This window comes from Anomaloglossus baeobatrachus, chromosome 2 (assembly GCF_048569485.1).
Source record: "Anomaloglossus baeobatrachus isolate aAnoBae1 chromosome 2, aAnoBae1.hap1, whole genome shotgun sequence".
Classification (NCBI taxonomy): Eukaryota; Metazoa; Chordata; class Amphibia; order Anura; family Aromobatidae; genus Anomaloglossus; species Anomaloglossus baeobatrachus.
In genome coordinates, this window is record NC_134354.1 from 447,327,096 (window position 1) to 447,349,274 (window position 22,179).

Here is a 22,179-nt window from a genome sequence, read left to right on the forward strand (position 1 = left end):
CAAACATGTATAGGTTTACTCTTATCTAAGTGGTTAAAAAAAATTCAGAAGTTTGTCCAAAAAAAGTGGTGCACTGTTTGTGCTGTATTCCGTGACCCGTAGAGTTCTCATTTTTCAGGATATGAGGTGTAGTGGCTACTTATTTTTTGTGTCTCGAGCTGACATTTATTGGTGCTATTCTTGCGCAGATGCTACATTTTGATTGCCTGTTATTGCATTTTGCGCAGAATTTGCCACGACCAAAAAAAAATAATTTTGGCGTTTGGAATTTTGTTGAAGCTACGCCATTTACTGATTAGATTAATTGATTTTATATTTTGATAGATCAGGTATTTCTGAATGCAGTGATACCAATTATGTGTATATTGTTTAACCGTTTAATTTTCTATGGGGCAAATAGGGGGGATTTGAATTTTTTTTTAAAACCTTTTTTTTTAATTTTACTAGTCTTCCTAGGGGACTATAAGGATCAGCAGTCTGATTGCTCATTCAGAAATGCTGCATCATTGTTACAGCTGCTGCTCTGCCAGCTGTAACAGAAACTACGTCATGAAAGCGACAGAGGAGTGATCACATGACCCGTCGCTACCATGACAACCATCAGCTCCCCAGGATCATATCACGGGGCCTCTGATAGTGGCGGGGAAAGGCGCATTCCCCGCTACAGTGATTTAAATATCGCTATCATATTTTGACAGGGTGATTTAAGGGGTTAACAGGCACGGATGGATCGTGGATCCACCCTCGTCTTTGAGGCACACATGTCTGCTGTTCAAATCAGCAGTCATATGCGGGGATCACTGCTGGCTAACCGCAGCAGCCGGCGGTGATCACCCCTTCATGATTTAGGACGTATTGTTATGTCCTAGGTCGTGAAGGGGTTAAGGGGCGTGTACCTGTCGCGTGCGGAGGAGGGGACGCTGCGCTGCACTCACCACGCTCGGGTCCGGCGCTGCTGCTGCTTCACTTTGCTGCTCGGTGGTGGCTCGAGTGGTGGCCCGGATCCCGGGGACTTGAGCGGCGCTTCTCGCCCGTGAGTGAAAAGGGGAATGGTTGTGGGGATTTATTGTCCGTGACGCCACCCATGGTTGTGGTGAGGTTGTGACACCACCGCTGCTCTGGACGGGGATCCCGGGAGCGATGACAGGGAGCAGCTTGGATGTTGTTTTTCCCCTCCGTGGGTAGGGGGTTGGTTGTCCCGGGGCCCGGTGAGGGAAGGATGGCAGGTGGGTTACGGGACCTGGTGAGGTGCAGGCTCGCGGGGGCAGCGCGGTGCCGCACGGCACAGTGGTACTCACTCAGCCAATGATGAATACAAAGTCTCCGGTAAAACAAACGGCTGGATGGACGGGTCCCACAGACGGCTGCGGTGGTTCTTCTCCCGGTAGGTTGGCGATGACTGCCTTTCCCTGCACCTGTGTTGTGTTCTCGGTTCTGGTGGCTTCCCACCGGTAACCCGCTCCCCAGCTTGGATGGAGGCTGAGGGAGCCCCTTTTGCCCGCAGGCTCTGGCCCTGGGAACTGTAGCCTTGGCGGTGACTGTATTTCCCTTCACGGTTTGAGCTGTTGCCTTTAATCGGGTCTTGACTGCTGGGAAACCCTGGAGGTTCCCTTCGCTAACGGATTTGACCGGTTTTACGGCGACTACAAGCCTGGTCGGGGTCCGTAGGCCCTGCCGAATGGTGCTGGCTTCTCTTCGCTCCCCGATCCGGTACCGGCGGTCACCGCCCGTCCCCGGTCCTTACGGTTCACGTCAATCAGCCCCTCCTGCAGACTGTCACCACCGTCTGCCAACCTTGCTGTATGTGCCCGGGCCACGCACCCGGACACGGTCAGTCTCCTCCGCTACCACTTCACTCTTCAACTCCCTAACTGATCTGAACTCCCTCTCACTACACTGACTTCCTTTTCCCACCTCCAGGACTGTGTACTCCTTGGTGGGTGGGGCCAACCACCTGGCTCCACCCCCTGGTGTGGACATCAGTCCCTGGAGGGAGGCAACAAGGATTTTTGTCTGACTTCGGTGTGCCTATCTGGCGTGTGGGGTGTGTTGTTGCAGTACCTGTGACGACCTGGCTTGTCCAGGGCGCCACATACCTATTTAGTGAATTTGGCTTATCTTATTCCACTGCTCCCATCATTAAGAGGTATGCACCTATTTAGTGAATTTGGTACCTCTTATTCCGATTCTGCCATCAATAAAAGGGTGCACCTATTTTTTTTCAGCTTCAAACTGCTAGAAACACTTATACTTTGTGTGTGTGTACCGCGTGTGTGTGTTTACCGTGTGTATGTGTACCGTGTGTATGTACCATGAGTGTAACGTGTGTGTGGACCGTGTGTTCAGCTGTTGTACCAGTTTGCCATAGTTGGACAGGTATTACCTCTTTCATGACTTGTTCTTTCTTTCTTCTTCATACTCTTTTCCACCCACATTTATTTCTCCCTGATAGACCCGATCAGAGCTTTCCCCTTTAAGAGGAAGAGTGCCACATTATACATACTCTAGCTTTTGAAGAATAATTGGACCGGTCTTCTAGCCTGTATAATGAGTATTATAGGCTTGGCTCCTATATAATGAACACTACAGCTACTATGGAAAGCCATTGAGGATCGGGAGTGTCATGTCAATCAATCAGTGAGTGACAGATTCCCCCCCTGCCATTATGTTCCTCTTCACCAGGTGGGGTGGGGGTCCTCACTTTCTCATCAGGGACCTCTTTGATGACTTTAGTAGGGGGCGCTGTATGACTGTAACCATGCACATTTGATGTTGCTGATCCGGACTGATCTGCTGCAGATATTTCCCTTTGTGTCATGTAGAAGACAATATGGAGAATTCTTGGAGCGGAGGTATGTTGTAGTTTAGCTTTGACAGTGTCTGATGAAATAGCCTTTCTTCTAAGTTGTTGGCCTCCTTAAAGCACAATAATTAAGTATTCTCGCATTGTGAGGAGGGGGCACAGGCTATGTGGGATGCACCAGTAATTAATTCAGCCTGAAAAGCTGACGGTGCGGTTAAGGAGGTGCTGGGAATAATGTGCTGTTATTTTAGGAGTCACTATTTCTAAGATTGTAAGATTGTACAGAGAATTACCATAGATAGTTGCTTGTAGCATTAACCCTTGAGTTGCATTGCATGGAAGTGAAAAGACATAGAGCTGCAGATATTGCAAACTCTTAAAATACTATTTCTATCTATTGGCAGATTCTTGTCATTTTCCTTAAATATTTTGCTGAGCTGAAAACTACTTGTCTGTCTTGTCTTGATATGTAATTGCCAGGTTTCACAAGCCAATACACTTCAATAGATAGAGGAACATGAATCTAAGTCTCTCCCGTAATAGAATTGTTTAAGGTATACCAAAAATCAATTGCAATTTTATTGGGGGTGGATTGGGGAGGGGGGAGGCTGTTAGAAAGACGGTCAGATATATATGTACTGTCATTAAACTGATCCCATCACTAGTGACACAGTTTATATATAATAATATAGTATGCACCTGTCAAAAGTGATAGTTTAATACAAATTGAGACGTTTTTTTTAATGACATTAATGGTGACTCTGATCCGTTCTTTTTGGTTATTGTTTTAGAAAGTTTTGTTCCTAGTATGAATTAAATGGGTTTTCAATAAAATTGGCTATATTAGCACAACAAAGAGAGTGCAGCGTCTTCATTGTCTAAATAGGTACACTTCTGTACACATGAGCATGGCTGTGCCCAGTGCCATAGCTCAGTTCCATTAATTTGAGGGACATGTACCTTTATCTGTACGCATGTAAACAATACAGTTGTTTGAGGTTAGACTGATAAGAGTACACATTGATGGCTTTTTCTAATAACCATTGTAGTCTTGCAGTACTTTAAGGCCCCGTCACACTAAGCAACATCGCTAGCAACATCGCTGCTAACGAACAACTTTTGTGACGTTGCTAGCGATGTTGCTGTGTGTGACATCCAGCAACAACCTGGCCCCTGCTGTGAGGTCGTTGGTTGTTGCTGAATGTCCTGGGCCATTTTTTAGTTGTTGCTGTCCTGCTGTGAAGCACAGATCGCTGTGTGTGACAGCGAGACAGCAACAACTAAATGTGCAGGCAGCAGGAGCCGGCTTCTGCGGAGGCTGGTAACCAATGTAAACATCGGGTAACCAAGAAGCCCTGTCCTTGGTTACCCGATATTTACCTTTGTTACCAGCCTCCGCCGCTCTCACTGTCAGTGCCTGAGAGCCGGCTCCTGCTCTGTGCACATGTAGCTGCAGGACACATCGGGTTAATTAACCCGATGTGTGCTGTAGCTAGGAGAGCAGGGAGCCAGCACTAAGCATTGTGCGCTGCTCCCTGCTCTGTGCACATTTAGCTGCAGCACACATCGGGTAATTAACCCGATGTGTGCTGTAACTAGGAGAGCAGGGAGCCAGCGCTCAGTGTGCACTGCTCCCTGCTCTCTGCACGTGTAGCTGCGTGCGCTGGTAACCAAGGTAAATATCGGGGTCTGGTCACTGGTTGCTGGTGAGCTCACCAGCAACTCGTGTAGCGACGCTCCAGTGATCCCTGCCAGGTCAGGTTGCTGGTGGGATCGCTGGAGCGTCGCAGTGTGACATCTCACCAGCAACCTCCTAGCAACTTACCAGCGATCCCTATCGTTGTTGGGATCGCTGGTAAGTTGCTTAGTGTGACTGGACCTTTACCCCGGAAAAATCCTACTCTTCACAACCTATGACGTACTTATATGTTATGGTTGGGAAGAGGTTCCCAACCTATGATGTATGGGTACGTCATGGCGATCGTGCAGGGCACAGGGGCTGTTCCTATGCGATTGCCACCAGGAGATCAGTTTACGTGACAGCCAAGACCCGGCTCTCACAGCTAGGAGTGGTGCCTGCACCGCCCAGCTGTTTAACCCCCTTAATGCCACAATCTATATAGATTGTGGCATTTAGGAGGCTGGAAGAGGGAGGGAGCTTCATCTCCTGTCTGATCAGTGCCCCCTCTGTCCCTGCTGAATTTTTTTAAAAAACCTGGATCCGGTCCGAAATCTGATACCCATATATGTCTGTGTGAACCATAATCCGGAGATTAAAAATGTGGGTAGAAGGGATATGTGAGTATGAGCGCGCGCGGTGTACTCGCTGAACCTCTGTCATGGTGGTAAGCTACTTCCAGGTCACGCTATCCCTTCTGGAGCTGACAACCATCAGAATATAGAATATTCACTGCTTTCCCCGCCCACCAACGCATTTAATTGGTTGCAGTTAGACGTGCCCCCACCCTGATTGACAGTGTGTCAGCTGACTGCAACCAATCACAGGTGCCAGGACAGCCGGTGGGTTGAGAAAGCAGTGCAGCTGTCTGTGGGTATGGTTCCACTTGCATTTTGCACGGACGAGTACAATCTGATAAATACATGCAGCTCCTGTCAGGAGAGTTTGTGCACCCGTGCTGGGTGATGCGATGCGAGACTCGTTCAAGGCCCTCGCAAGTGTAACTCCAGCCTAAGAGGAACTGCTTCTTTTTTTTAACTTATTTAATTAAATAATTCTAACAAACGACATGCAGTCCCCCCCCCCAATTGTGATACCCAGCTAAGATAAAGCTCACAGCTAGGGCTGGTATAAAAATAGCAGCCTCCAGCCGCCTGGAATTGTCGCATCCATTTAATGTGACAAGCCCGGTGCTTTACCGGCTCTTCCCGAATGCACTGATGTGGTGGCAATCGGGGTAATAAGGGGTTAATAACAGCGCACAGCTACTACTAAACCCTAGATTAATGATGGCAGGTGTCTGATACCCCGCATGATTAATCTGTAAATGAAAGTAAATAAACACAAACACCAAAAAAATCCTTTATTTAGAATAAAATACAAAAACACCCTCTTTCATCACTTTATTAACCATCAACACCCTGCAGGTCCGAAGTAATCCACATGAGGTCCCACGACAATTCAGCTTTGCTACATCTGAATATCACAGCAAGCGGCCATAAAGCAGCATGGCTGCCCGCTGTGAGTGCAGAATGAATGAGCCACGATGAGCGGTGACTGATACAGGAAGAGGCGTCACAGAGACTGGTGGCGCGTCTGACTGTAACCAAACACAGAGGCCTGGTGGATAGGGAAAGTCATGCATATCAAATGAGTGGCACAGGGAGGCAACAGGAGCAACGTACAGTACGTGGGAGCAGCGTACAGCCGGGCCTGAGCCTGGGTAAATATGAAGTGCTTGCTTCATCTTATTTTCTTTATTTTTCCTTTTATTTTTTTTATTTTCTCAAGTGCCGAATCCGAATCAAACACCCGGATCCGGCACCCAGGCAATGTTGAAACCACACAGATCCGGACTTTTTCAGTCCGGGTCCGCCCAGCCCTAGTATTGACCGTTAGGACAGCCAGCCACGGCAAGTCTGTTAGACCATGCCAGGAGCTGACAGGTATAATGCACTGCAATACATTATACCAGCAATCAGAGTAATAAAAGTTAATGTCCCATAAAGAGACAAAGTAAAAAAAAAAAAAATGATGGAAAAAATATAAAAACAAAAATCAGAAAATAAATAACAAATATAATATTATACCAATAAATACCTATATTTATGTAAAAAGTTACTTTACAAAAAAAGTACACAAATTTGGTAACGCCGCCTCTGGAACAACCAGATCTATAAAACTGTCACACTAGTTATTCTCTTCAGTGAACACCGTAAAAAATAAATAAAAATTTCAGCATAAACTATGTCTTTTCATCGTAAGGCTGCTAAAAAAAAATGGAATAAAACAGACCCAAAAAGTCATATCTAAAGAAATAGTATTGCTGAACACGTCATCTTCACCCACAAAAAAACAAGCTCCGTCAATGACAAAATAAAAAAGCTATAGCTCTCAGAATACAGCAATGCAAAAATGATTATTTTTTTTATATAATATTTTTATGGTGTAAAAGCCACTAAACATTAAAAAAAATAAATAGAAATGTGGCATCACTATTATAGTACTGACCTGAAGAAGAAAGATGTGATTTTCTTTTTTTTTGTTAAGCCATTCAACAATTCCTGAATTGCTGTTTCATCTTCATTCTGCTTCACAAAAAGTGGAACAGAAAGCAATCAAAAAATAGTATGTGGCCAAAAATTAGGCCGGCGTCACACTTGCGATTGAAAAATCAGTCCAATGCTCATGCCGGAGAGTAGGACGATTTTTTTCTCACTTTTCATCCGTGTGCTGTCAGTGTGCAATCCGTTTTTATCCTCAGCAGCTGTTACTCATTTACAGTCATGTATAGGAGCATTTACAGTGTTCTCTGCTACATGATAGAATTGTATTTAAAAAAAAAAACAGATATCACTAGGATGGTCTGTGTGCCGTCCGTGTGACATCCGTTTTTTTCTCGTAACTATAGACTTGCATTGGAGAGTCTTGCACGAGAAAGCATGCTGCGATTTATTTATTTATTATTTTTTTCCTCAGTCCGATTTGAGCTGAGGAAAAAATGGCAGATTGGAGCTGCCTCATTGATTAACATGGGTCCGAGTGCAATGCGAGATTTTCTTGCATTGCACTCGTGCGAGTCAATCACAGGTGTGATGCCGGCCTTATACAAATAAAAGCTCCAACCCATCCCGTAAAAAACAAGTTCTCACATGACTGTTGTCAGAAAAAAAACTATAGCCTTCGAAACTAAGTAATGCAACAAAACTTTATTTCTTTGTCGCTCCATTGGGAGACCCAGACAATTGGGTGTATAGCTATGCCTCCGGAGGCCACACAAAGTATTACACTAAAAGTGTAAAGCCCCTCCCCTTCTGCCTATACACCCCCCGTGCCTCACGGGCTCCTCAGTTTTTATGCTTTGTGCGAAGGAGGCAGACATCCACGCATAGCTCCACAGCTTGGTCAGCAGCAGCTGCTGACTAGGTCGGATGGAAGAAAAGAGGGCCCATAACAGGGCCCCCAGCATGCTCCCTTCTCACCCCACTTTGTCGGCGGTGTTGTTAAGGTTGAGGTACCCATTGCGGGTACACAGGCAGGAGCCACATGCTGTTTTCCTTCCCCATCCCTTAATGGGCCCTGGGTGAAGTGGGATCCAGATCGGTCTCCAGGCACTGGGACCGTGCTCCCTCCGCAGCCCCTGGGAATCTGCTGGATAGGAGCTGGGTATCGTCAGGGACAAGGCCCTGCTACTATGAGGTACTCTGTGTCCCCGTGGGGATCGCGCATGGAGCGCTTGTGCCATACACATTACAGCACTGCTGGGTGTGTTAGTGCGCCGGGGACTACCGCGCATGGAGCGCTTGTGCCATACACATTGCAGCACTGCTGGGTGTGTTAGTGCGCCGGGGACTACCGCGCATGGAGCGCTTGTGCCATACACACTGCAGCACTGCTGGGTGTGTTAGTGCGCCGGGGACTACCGCGCGGCCGCGCTTATTGCCGGCCGCGCTTATAACTTTAGTCCCCGGCTTCTGCGGCCTAGTGTCGTATATTCCCGCCCACAGGCCTGCCAGTCAGGGGAAGGGCGGGACGCTGCACAGATCGTCAGCGCTGAGGGCTGGAGCATACATTAGTATCCTCCTCCCTCCTCACTCAGTACACTGGGGCACTAGATTCCCGCACTTTTCTTGGGCACGCCCACGGTCCCCTCCTCCCCACAGAACGCCGGCAGCCATTCCTGTCAGCGATTCAGACGCTGGAGAGGAGAGACAACACAGGGAGACCCAGGCAGGGAATCTGGTGATCACACAACCGCTCTGAGCGGTCGGTAAGCAGCACCTGTGGTGCTGGCCCCACTGAGTGCCGAAGTGTATATATATATATATAGGCTTATAGGCTATACATTTGCACTGTACGGTCGCTCTGTTCATTTTTGGCTATATACCCTCCTGGTTGTTCTCAGAGGAGACAACAGCATGTCATCCGCAAAAAGCAAGGGTGCCAAAGCACAGGCGTACTTTGCAACCTGTACCTCTTGTACAGCTGTACTACCGGCAGGTTCCACTGACCCTCATTGTGTGCAATGCTCGGCCCCTGTGGCACTTACTCAGCCGGAGCCTCTGCGACTGGTGGCCCAGGTGGAACCACCTGCTACCACTGTCCAGGTGACAGGGACGGAGTTTGCAGCCTTTGCTGACAAACTGTCTGAGAGTATGGATAAATGGTCTGCTAAAATACTGGAAGCATTGCAGTCCAGACCGGTGATTCAGGCCCCGGGCACTGTCCAATCTTTGACCCCTGGTCCCCCTCAATTGGAACAGCAAAGTGCCCCTGGGGTAACCCATAGGTCCCAGGGTGAGGTCTCTGACACGGACCGCAGTCCCAGGCCACCCAAGCGGGGTCGCTGGGAAATTCCCTCCACTTCATCACACTGTTCAGGGTCCCAGCAGGGGGACTCTCTGGAGGATGAAGCGGAGGTATCAGATCAGGATTCTGATCCTGAAGCCGCTCTCAACCTAGATACACCTGAAGGTGACGCAGTAGTGAATGACCTTATAGCGACCATCAATCAGGTGTTGGATATTTCTCCCCCAGCTCCTCCAATTGAGGAGTCTGCTTCTCAGGAGAAATTCCGTTTCAGGTTTCCCAAGCGTACATTAAATATGTTTCTGGATCACTCTGACTTCAGAGAGGCAATCCAGAAAAACCGAGACTGTCCAGACAAGCGTTTTTCCAAGCGCCTTAAGGACACACGTTATCCCTTCCCCCCCGAGGTTGTCAAGGGCTGGACTCAGTGTCCTAAGGTGGATCCTCCAATCTCCAGACTGGCGGCTAGATCCATAGTTGCAGTGGAAGATGGGGCTTCACTCAAAGATGCCACTGAAAGACAGATGGAACTATGGTTGAAATCCATCTATGAAGCTATCGGCGCGTCTTTTGCTCCAGCATTCGCAGCCGTATGGGCACTCCAAGCTATCTCAGCTTGTCAGGCGCAGATTAATGCAGTAACACGTACATCTGCCCCGCAAGTGGTGTCCTTCACCACTCAGGCGTCGGCGTTTGCGTCCTACGCCATTAATGCTATCCTGGACTCGGCGAGCCGTACGGCGGTGGCATCCGCCAATTCGGTGGTACTCCGCAGGGCCATGTGGCTACGTGAATGGAAGGCAGACTCTGCTTCCAAAAAGTTCTTAACCGGTTTGCCATTGTCTGGCGACCGCTTGTTTGGTGAGCGATTGGATGAAATCATTAAACAATCCAAGGGAAAGGATTCATCCTTACCCCAGTCCAAACCAAACAGACCTCAACCACGGAAGGTACAATCGAGGTTTCGGTCCTTTCGGACCGCGGGCAGGTCTCATTCCGGATGGAATCGCTCCGCTCCGTCATCGCCTCAATGTCCCAAGGAGATTTCCTGGCATCAATCGACATCAAAGATGCTTATCTCCACGTACTGATTGCACCAGAGCATCAGCGCTTCCTGCGTTTCGCCATAGGGGACGAACACCTTCAGTTCGTGGCACTGCCTTTCGGCCTGGCAGCAGCCCCACGGGTCTTCACCAAGGTCATGGCAACAGTGGTGGCAATCCTACACTCTCAGGGACACTCGGTGATCCCTTACTTAGACGATCTACTTGTCAAGGCACCCTCTCAAGGGGCATGCCAACACAGCCTGAACATTGCTCTGGAAACTCTCCAGAGTTTCGGGTGGATCATCAATTTTCAAAAGTCAAATCTGACACCGGCCCAATCACTGACATATCTTGGCATAGAGTTTCATACTCTCTCAGCGATAGTGAAGCTTCCGCTGAACAAACAGCGTTCACTACAGACAGGGGTGCAATCTCTCCTTCAAGGTCAGTCACACGCCCTGAGGCGCCTCATGCACTTCCTAGGGAAGATGGTGGCAGCAATGGAGGCAGTTCCTTTTGCGCAGTTTCATCTGCGCCCACTTCAATGGGACATTCTCCGCAAATGGGACAGGAAGTCGACGTCCCTCGACAGGAACGTCTCCCTTTCTCGGGCAGCCAAAGCTTCCCTTCAGTGGTGGCTTCTCCCCACTTCTCTGTCGAAGGGGAAATCCTTCCTGCCCCCATCCTGGGCGGTGGTCACGACGGACGCGAGCCTGTCAGGGTGGGGAGCGATCTTTCTCCACCACAGGGCTCAGGGTACTTGGACTCGGACAGAGTCCTCCCTTCAGATCAATGTTCTGGAGATAAGGGCAGTGTATCTTGCCCTAAAGGCGTTCCAGCCGTGGCTGGAAGGCAAACAGATCCGAATTCAGTCGGACAACTCCACAGCGGTGGCATACATCAACCACCAAGGCGGGACACGCAGTCGGCAAGCCTTCCAGGAAGTCCGGCGGATTCTGCTGTGGGTGGAAGCCACAGCCTCCACCATTTCCGCAGTTCACATCCCGGGCGTAGAAAACTGGGAAGCAGACTTTCTCAGTCGCCAGGGCATGGACGCAGGGAAATGGTCCCTTCACCCGGACGTGTTTCAGGAGATCTGTTGCCGCTGGGGCATGCCGGACGTTGACCTAATGGCGTCCCGGCACAACAACAAGGCCCCGACATTCATGGCACGGTCTCAAGATCACAGAGCTCTGGCGGCAGACGCCTTAGTTCAGGATTGGTCGCAGTTTCAACTCCCTTATGTGTTTCCTCCTCTGGCACTGTTGCCCAGAGTGTTACGCAAGATCAGGGCCGACTGCCGCCGCGCCATCCTCGTCGCTCCAGACTGGCCGAGGAGGTCGTGGTACCCGGATCTGTGGCATCTCACGGTCGGCCAACCGTGGGCACTACCAGACCGACCAGACTTGCTGTCTCAAGGGCCGTTTTTCCATCTGAATTCTGCGGCCCTCAACCTGACTGTGTGGCCATTGAGTCCTGGATCCTAGCGTCTTCAGGATTATCTCAAGAGGTCATTGCCACTATGAGACAGGCTAGGAAACCAGCGTCCGCCAAGATCTACCACAGGACGTGGAAAATATTCCTGTCGTGGTGCTCTGCTCAGGGTTTTTCTCCCTGGCCATTTACCTTGCCCACTTTTCTGTCCTTCCTTCAATCCGTATTGGAAAAGGGTTTGTCACTCGGCTCCCTTAAGGGACAAGTCTCTGCGCTCTCTGTGTTTTTTCAGAAGCGCCTAGCCAGACTTCCACAGGTACGCACGTTCCTGCAGGGGGTTTGTCACATCATCCCTCCTTACAAGCGTCCGTTAGAACCCTGGGATCTGAACAGGGTGCTGATGGTTCTTCAGAAACCACCGTTCGAGCCAATGAGGGATATTTCTCTCGCACGCCTTTCGCAGAAAGTGGTTTTCCTAGTAGCAGTCACTTCACTTCGGAGAGTGTCTGAGCTAGCAGCGTTGTCGTGCAAAGCCCCTTTCCTGGTGTTTCACCAGGACAAGGTGGTTCTGCGTCCGGTTCCGGAATTTCTCCCTAAGGTGGTATCCCCCTTTCATCTCAATCAGGATATCTCCTTACCCTCTTTTTGTCCTCATCCAGTTCACCAATGTGAAAAGGATTTGCACTTGTTAGATCTGGTGAGAGCACTCAGATTCTACATTTCTCGTACGGCGCCCATGCGCCGCTCGGATGCACTCTTTGTCCTTGTCGCTGGCCAGCGTAAAGGGACACAAGCTTCCAAATCAACCCTGGCTCGGTGGATCAAGGAACCAATTCTCGAAGCTTATCGTTCCTCGGGGCTTCCGGTTCCCTCAGGGCTGAAGGCCCATTCTACCAGGGCCGTGGGAGCGTCCTGGGCCTTGCGGCACCAGGCTACGGCTCAGCAGGTGTGTCAGGCAGCATACCTATGCTTCGGCAGATGCCAGCCTAGGTAGGCGAGTCCTTCAGGCGGCGGTTGCCCACCTGTAGGACGGAGCCGTTACGGCTCTATTATGAGGTATTATTTACCCACCCAGGGACTGCTTTTGGACGTCCCAATTGTCTGGGTCTCCCAATGGAGCGACAAAGAAGAAGGGAATTTTGTTTACTTACCGTAAATTCCTTTTCTTCTAGCTCCAATTGGGAGACCCAGCACCCGCCCCTGTTTTTTGTGTACACATGTTGTTCATGTTCAATGGTTTCAGTTCTCCGATATTCCTTCGGATTGAATTTACTTTAAACCAATTTATAATTTTTTCCTCCTTCTTGCTTTTGCACCAAAACTGAGGAGCCCGTGAGGCACGGGGGTGTATAGGCAGAAGGGGAGGGGCTTTACACTTTTAGTGTAATACTTTGTGTGGCCTCCGGAGGCATAGCTATACACCCAATTGTCTGGGTCTCCCAATTGGAGCTAGAAGAAAAGGAATTTACGGTAAGTAAACAAAATTCCCTTCTTTATAAAAAAAAGAAAAAAAGCATTTATTAGTATGATAGTAGTAAAACCTAACAAAAAAACTATAGAAATCTGGCATCACTGTAATCATGCTGCCTTAAAAGGTAGTAATAAAGTAAATTGTTCAACTGCTGTTGATTTGTTTTATACTGCCTCCCAAAGATCGCAGTAAGGTGCAGCTCACATTTATCCTGCGCTCTACTCTGATTACGTGTAAATCTCTGAAAAACATGATAAAATTCCCAATGGAAAATTCATGTTAATGAGGCACTTTGAACTCCCATCTGACCTGTGATCCAGAAGTGTCCATCTTTTTACTTGTGTTTTTAGATGTGCACAAAAGTACGGTCAGCAAGAGTTTTGTGCACACCAATTAACAGAGGCCAGACGGCGTGTAGAGTAAAGCGGGCTTTACACGTAACCACATCGCTAACGAGATGTTGTTGGGGTCACGAAATTCGTGACGCACATCCGGCCTCGTTAGCGCGGGAAACGCATGAACGACCGTTAACGATCAAAATTACTTACCAAATCGTTGATCGTTGTCCGGTTGTTCTAATTCCGATTATCATTGCTGTTGCAGGACGCAAGTTGTTCATCATTCCTGCGGCACCACACATCGCTATGTGTGACACCGCAGGAACGAGGAACATCATCGTACCTGCGTCCGCCTGCAATGAGGAAGGAAGGAGGTGGGCGGGATGTTACGCCTGCTCATCTCCGCCCCTCTACTTCTATTGGGTGGCCGCTTAGTGACGCAGCTGTGATGCCGAACGAACCTCCCCTTAGAAAGGAGGCAGTTCGCCGGCCACAGTGGCGTCGCTAGGCAGGTAAGTCCGTGTCACGGGGACTAACGATGTTGTGCGCCACAGGCAGCGATTTGCCCGTGACGCACAACCGTCGGGGGCGGGTGCTTTCACCAGCAACATCGCTAGCGATGTTGCTGTGTGTAAAGCCCGCTTAAGGCTATGTGCGCACGTTGCGTACTGCCGTGACAAATATTCTGTAGCAATCTGACAGCACATATGCGCTTCAAATCACTGCAGAAACACTGCGTAATGGATGCAGTGTTTCTGCAGAATAAATGCCGATTTCATACGCTCTGGATGCTGCCTCTCCCATAGACAGAGTGGGGGCTGCATCCAAAGCGCACGGAATAAGTGACGTGCTGCTTTTTTGAGCGCAGCGATTTGGATCAAAATTTCAGCATGCAAATCGCTGTGCTCCAAAATGCAACGTGCAGATGGATTATGCAAAATCTCATAGATTGTGCTGGGGACACAGGACGCATGCATGTACGCTGCAGTGCAATACGCAGCATAAACGCATGAAATTATGAAACGTGCGCACATAGCCTTACTCTGCTGCCTCATTTATAGTGAATGGATCCACCTGAACCACGTCTTTTGGAGACGTAAATGAAAATCCTAATGTAAGTGCCCAGCCTAGTGCACAACAATAGATGAGTCCCCATTCAGGTTTGTCATCTGTTAATGGAAATGTAGGGGCTTCCACATTACTGTTAGGCTATGACCGCACTTTGCGTCGTCCTAGATGCATTTCTAAACGCATGTTTTGGGCTTAATTGATTTAGCCAAAGTTGCCTTTTTCAGAAATTTAGCTCTAAAAACGCATGCGTATTTACCGCGTTTTAGATGCGTTTTCAGCACTTTTTACCTGCTTTTTCACCTGTGTTTTGACAGATGCGTTTTGACCATCAAGACACTGCTAAATAAAGTTTAATCAGTCAAACACAATGAAAAAAGAGAAAAAAAAGCTAAACATACATATTTATGGAATTAATAAAGAAAATAGTTATATGTCATGAAATTATAGCAGTTTTATAATATTTATTGTTAAAATAGCAATAAAATCATAATTTTCTATAATTTCATTGTTGGACTGTGTGTGTGTGTGTGTGTGTGTGTGTGTGTGTGTGTGTAAAGGGACATATTAATCCATTATTTTAATGTCAGAAAAGCATGCGTTTTTGAAGTTAAAAACGCAGTGTTTCTGCACTTAAAAAGCATGTAAAACGCTGGCATTTTGATGGTTGTTGCTTTTTGATACTTCTCATTGACTTCAATGTTAGCAAAAGGCTGCAGAAATGGCAAAAACAATTGACATGCTGCTTCTTTGAACGCATGGTTTTTGCCACAAATTCTGTAAATTAAATGCAGCGTTTTAAAACGCAAAGTGCGGACAGGAAATCTTCATTTTCCATAGACTATCATGGAAAATCAAAACGCATGCCTTTTGGCATGAAAACGCTGCTGAAACGCAGGTGAAAACGCAAAGTGCGGTCATAGCCTTAGCACAATTCTCTGGAAAAGTGTTATGACTTTCCCACCCCAAAAAAAAAAAAAAAAAGAAATCCAGCAAAATCTGCGCTCCCAAATCTCCCCCTGCCTTCTGAGCACCACAATATAGCTAATCCACAGTAAGGCTATGTGCGCACGCTGTATTTTTGCCGCGTTTTTTGGGTGCAGTTTTGGTCTCTAAAATTGCATGAATTTCCTTCCCCAGCAAAGTCTATGAGATTTTATTTCTGCTGTCTGCGCAGTGCAGTTTTTTTGTTTTTTAATTTTTTTTTGCTGCGTCTTTGTGGTGACCAGAAAGATGCAGCATGTCAAGTCTTTTCTCGTTTTTCAGTGCGTTTTTCACCCATTGAATGCATTGGACAAAACAGCATGCGTTTATGTGCTTTTTGGGGGGTCAAAAACGCTGCATCTTTATGGTCAGAAAAAACGCACTGTGCGCACATAGCCTGAATATCCAAATGTTTGGCATTCTTGTAGTGAGGAGAGCCCCCTTAATGTAAGGGTGTGTGTGTGTCTCTAGAAGCACGAGCTGTGCACAATGTACGGACACTATAATGTACTGGGTACTGCAAGGGCTTATTTGCAATTCTTAATTTTGCAACACTTACAGCGTTTGACTCCATGGGTGTATTCCAGAGACAGATTTGACACTACCTCTCTTCTGGTTATTTATCTACAGTTGTTACTTCCAAAATGTTCTCACTTGAGGGGGGTTTCTGTTGTTCTGTACTTAATGGCACTAAGGCTATGTGCCCACGGGGAAAGTGTCCTGCGGATATATCCGCACGACATTCCGCAGGTGCTCCCAGGAAACAGCACCACAACTTTTGTCTGTTTCCATGCTGCGGAATGTCGTGCAGATAAGCTGCGGGCATTCTGCATTGAGGATACAGTGCCATGGCTTTGGCACTGCATCCTCAATGCAGAACAAGTGCTGCCGTGATCGGGGAAGTTTATACTTACCTCCATCATGCAGCACCTCGCTTTCCGGCGGCCGGGTCACTGTCAGGCAGCGTCTGGTTTCACTGTGCTGGAGGTGGGCGGGCCTGAACTAGCTCCACTGTCACATGACCGGAGCTCATGCAGGCTCCGCCCACCTCTTCCTTCCTGTACCTGGCTGGATCCACCGCGCTGCTGTACACCGGACGGAGAAGTGACTCGGGTCTCTATCAAGGCAGGTAAGTATATGGGACCCTGCGGAGAAATCCGCTACAATAATTGACATGCTGCAGATTTTTCCGCACAAAAATCCGCACGATTTCCGCTGCAGAAAAATCCGCAGCGTGGGCACAGCATTTCCCAAATGCCATAGAAATGGCTGGGGAGTAGCTGTGCTGCAGATTTTCGGAAAATCCGCGGCTTTTCCGCGAGAAATCCGCGGCAAAATCCGCGCATTTTCCACAGCGTGGGCACATAGCCTTAGAGGTTCTGCAAATGGAGTCCTCAAACTCTGCTAGGAAACTCTGTGCTCCAAAAATCAAATGGCGCTCCTTCCCTCCTGAGCCCTGCCCTGAGGCCAAACAGTACTGTACAGTCACATGTGGTTTATTGCCACATTCAGAAGATATTGTATAACACATTATGGGGCCTTTTTTTTTTATCTGTTCCCCTTGCAAAAATGGAAAATCTGTGGTTAAAACAACATTTTAGTGGTAAACATATAATTATTTTTACTTCACCGTCCAAAAGTATATCATTTTATGACACCCCTGTGGTGTCAATATGCTCACTGCACCCCTAGATGAATTTATTGAGGAGGGTACTTTGTAAAATGGGGTAACTTATGGAGGTCTGCTTTTCTGGCATGGTAGGAGCTCTGCCAATGTGACATGTCACCCCCAAACCATTCCAACTAAATCTGAACTCCAATATGGCGCTCTTTCCCTTTTGAGCTTTACACTACAAAGTTAATTTTTTAGCACATATGGGGTATTGATAAACGTAAGAGAAATTTTGTAACAAATTCTATAGTCCATTTTCTCCTATTACCCTTTTTGAAAATTAAAACTTTGGGACCAAAGCAACATTTTAGTGGAAAAAAATGTTCAATTTTTATTTTCACAGCCTATGTTACACAATTCCGTGAATCACCTGAGGGTTAAAATTGCTCACTACCCCCAAGATGAATTCCTTCAGAAGTGTAAGTTCCAGAATGAGTTCACTTATAGGGATTTCTGCTGTTTTGGCATGTCAGTGGATCTTCAAATGTGACATGGCATCTTTTCTAGCCAAAATAGCGCTTCTTCCCTTCTGAGCCCAGCAGCATGCCCAAACACTAGATTTCCACCACATATGGGGTATCGGTGTTTTTCGGAGAAATTGCACCACCATAAATTGTATGGTGAATTTTCTTCTGTCACCCTTGTGAAAATACAAAATTTGGGGTCTAAACTAAATTTTTTGTGGGAAAATGCAATTTTATGTTATTTTCATGGCTCGACGTTATAAATTTCTGTGATGCACCTGGGGGTTCAAGGAGCTTTCCACACATCTAGATAAATTCCTTGAAGAGGTCTAGTTTCCAAAATGGGGTTGTGTTTTTTTTTCACTGTTTAGGCACAACAGGGGCTCTCCAAATGCGATATGGCGTCCGCTAACTATTTCAGCCTGTTTTACATTCCAAAAGTCAAATGGTGTTCCTTCTATTCCTAGCCCTGCTGTGTGCCCAAATACTAGTTTTCCACCATATATGGGATATCGCTGTACTCAGGAGACATTGAACATCAAAATATATGGTGCATTTTTTCCTATTACCCATGTGTAAATAAAAAAATTTGGAGCTAAAATAATGTTTTTGTGGGAAATTTTTTGATTGTTACTGCTCAACTTTATAAAATTCTGTGAAGCACCTATGGGTTCAAGGTGCTCACCAAACATCTAGATAAATTCCTTGATAGGTTTAGTTTCCAAAATGGAGTGACTTGTGGGGGTTTGCACAATTTAGGCACATCAGGGGCTTTGCAAACGGGACATGGTGTGAATTATCTATTCTAGCCCATTTTTTTGCACTCAAATTCATATAGCGTTCCTTCCCTTTCAAGCCCTGCCGTTCACTCAAATAGTAGTTTTCCACCACATATGGGGTATCGGCACACTCCGGAGAAATTGCACAACAAATTGGATGGTGCATTTTCTACTGTTAACCTTGTGAAAATGCAAAATTAGGGCTAAAGTAACATTTTTGTGGGAAAAAGTACAATATTTTTTTTCCTTCCACATTGATTTAGTTTCTGTGAAGCACGTGAAGTGTTCTTGAATGTAGTTTTGAGCAGTTTTAAGGGTTCAGGTTTTAGAATAGTGTCACATTTGGGTATTTTCTGTGACATAAGCCTCTCAAAGTTACTTTTAATGTGGTTCCTAAAAAAATTGTCTTGTTAGAACAATGAAAAATTGCTGATAAACTTTTAACCCTTCTAACTTCCTAACAAAAAAAATTGTTTCAAAAATTGTGCTGATGTAAAGTAACATGTGGAAAATGTTATTTATTAACTATTTTGTGTGACATAACTCTCTGGTTTAAGGGCATAAACGTTAAAAGTTTGAAAACTTTGCAAATTTCTGATATTTTCAAAAATAAACACAAATAATATCATCCTAAATTTACCACTACTATGAAGTACAATATTTCACGAAAAAAAAACATTCTCAGAATGACTGAGATCTGTGGAAGCTTTCCATAGTTATTACTACATAAAGTGACACTGGTCAGAATTGAAAAAATTTACCTGATCAGGAAGGTGAAAACAGTCTTGGGGGTGAAAGGGTTAAAGGGAATCTGTCAGTAGGATCAACCCTCCTAAGCCCTCAATGAGTATGCAGGTCATAGGAGGCTGAATAAAATGATACCTTGATATCTGTGATCCGATATTTTATTCCATAGAAAGAACACATTGTTCTTTATATGTAAAAGAACTGTTAAGATCTATGGGCAGGACATAGATCCCCCTAGAATCTGCCTCCGGAGCTTAATTTAAATGAAAGGGGGTATTACTAGTGTGAGATATATAGATCAGGAGAGCAGACTGTCAGTCATTACAAGTCTCACACTAGTAATACTCCATTTCATTTAAAATATTCTCTGGAGACAGATTCTCATGCTGATCAGTGTCCTGCCCATAGTCCTGAACATATCATTTAAAAATAAGGAAAATGTGGATTTTTCTGGAAGAAAGCATTGAATCACAGATAGCAAGGTATCATTTTATTCAGGTTTCTCTGACCTACATGCTCATATAGATGGCTAAAGGCCGCTTTACACACTGCGATATCGGTACCGATATCGCCATCGTGTGTACCCGCCCCCAACGGTTGTGCGACACGGGCAAATCTCTGCCCGTGTCACACTACTTACTTTCCCTGCGACGTCACTGTGACCGGCGAACCGCCTCCTTTCTAAGAGGGCGGTTCGTTCAGCGTCACAGCGACGTCACAGCAGCGTCACTGAACCGCCGCCCAATAGAAACGGAGTGGCGGAGATGAGCGGGACGAACATCCCACCCACCTTCCTTCCTTCCACATTGTGGTCGGGAGGCAGGTAAGGTGAGGTTCCTCGTTCCTGCGGTGTCACACGGAGCGATGTGTGCTGCTGCAGGAACGAGGAACAACTTCGTTACTGCTTCAGTAACGATATTTGAGAATGGACCCCCATGTCGCCGATGAGCGATTTTGCATGTTTTTGCGACGATGCAAAATTGCTCATAGGTGTCACACGCAACGGCATCGCTACAGCGGCCGGATGTGCGTCACAAAATCCGTGACCCCAACGAGATCGCTGTAGCGATCTCGTAGCGTGTAAAGCCCGCTTTAGGAGGGCTGGTCCTACTGACAGATTCCCTTTAATGCAGTGTCTGTAGGAGGTAAGTTTTCACCATGCACGTTGCGTATTTTCCCGCGTTTACGCAGCAGCGTAAATGCATGCGTTCTACTTCCCCAGCAAAGTCTATGAGAAGTCGGCAAATTCCAAGCACACATTGCTTTTTTAAATGCAGCGTTTTGGATGTTAAATATTTGACAAAATCGATGCGTTTAAAAAAGCAGCATGTCACTTCTTTTGTGCGTTTTGGTTGCATTTAACATCCATTGAAATCAATGAGGTGTGTCAAAACGCAACTAAAATGCGCTTGCATTGCATTTTTGAACACAGATCTTTCGATCTCTCACTCTTTCTGTGTCGGTGTCTCTCTCTCTCTCTCGCTCTGTCGATGTCGGTCTCTCTCTGTCGATGTCGATCTCTCTCTTTGTCTGTCCATGTTGGTCTCTCTCTCTCTCTCTGTCGGTTGGTCTCTCTTTGTCTGTCGTTCTCTCCCTCTCCCCCCCTCTCTCATACTCACCGATCACTGATCGATCACCGGCGCGGCGCTACACGGCTGTCACTGAGCTCCGGCGGCTTCTTCTGCTTTTGAAAATGCCGGCCGCTCATTATTCCATCTCATATTCACTGCTTCCCCTGCACACCGGCGCCTATGATTGGTTGCATTCAGACGAGCCCCCACACCGAGTGACAGCTGTCTCACTGCAACCAATGACAGCCGCCGATGGGCGAGTCTATGTAATGCAGTAAAATAAATAATATTAAAAAAATCGGCGTGCGGTCCCCCCCAATTTTGATACCAGCCAAGGTAAAGCCACACGGCTGAAGGCTGGTATTCTCAGCATGGGGAGCCCCTCGTTATGGGGAGCCCCCCAGCCTAAAAATATCAGCCAGCAGCCGCCCGGAATTGCTGCATCCATTAGATGCGACAGTCCCAGGACTCTAACCGGCTCATCCAGAATTGTCCTGGTGCGGTGGCAATTGGGGTAATGAGTTAATGGCAGCCCATAGCTGCCACTAAGTCCTAGGTTAATCATGGCAGGCGTCTATGAGACACCCCCCATGATTAACCTGTAAGTGAAAGTAAAGAAACACATACACCCAAAAAATCCTTTATTTGGAATAAAAGACTAAAAAAACACCCTCTTTCACCACTTTATTAAAATCCCCAAATACCGCTCCAGGTCCGGCGTAATCCACATGAGGTCCCACAACGCATCCAGCACCGCTACATGAAGCTGACTGGAGCGGCCACAGACCACGACTGCTCTATCAGATCCACCCAGCAAAAGTGAGTTGTGTGATCAGCGATGACGTCACACAGGTTACCCGCGGCCACTGCTCTCAGGTGGAGGACTCCAGCTGTGGCCGCGGGTAACCTGAGTGATCTCACCGCTGATCGCGCGGCTCACTTCAAGTCACTCAGGGGATTTGCGGTCACCGGTGAGTCTTTCACCTGTGATCGTAAATCAGGCCGCGGCACACACACAGAGCCATTCGATGACAGTGAAGTTCATCCGAGTTCATTCTGATCGCGCGGCCAGCCATGCTCTATGGGGATGTAGCAGAGCTGAGTGGGACAGCACTGTAAAAAATGCATCCAAAATGCAGCGCTTTGGATGCTTTTTGAAACGCACATGCAGTGACAAAACGCTGCTTTTTATTGTCACGCCAGAATGCAACGTGCACACATAGCCTAAAGAGGTACTGTCAGTAGTCCATGCTTTCCAAGTGAATTATAGAAGTAGATGATGCCCTAGTTTACTGAAACGAATGTGTACCTGAGG

General features: G+C 47.1%; 1 protein-coding gene across 4 annotated transcripts in view; it reads left to right on the plus strand.

Annotated features, from left to right (window-relative positions):
• Positions 1-22,179, plus strand: part of RAI2 (retinoic acid induced 2) — a 175,857-nt gene that overhangs the window by 11,015 nt on the left and 142,663 nt on the right. The window contains exon 1 of one of the 4 annotated variants that reach the window (XM_075334200.1): positions 2,822-2,852. The exons of the other annotated variants lie outside the window; for them this stretch is intronic. Within the exon in view, the coding sequence (XP_075190315.1) occupies positions 2,831-2,852 (22 nt within the window). The 5' untranslated portion in view covers positions 2,822-2,830. Of the gene's footprint in view, positions 1-2,821; positions 2,853-22,179 lie in introns of those variants that run through there. 4 annotated transcript variants of the gene reach the window in all.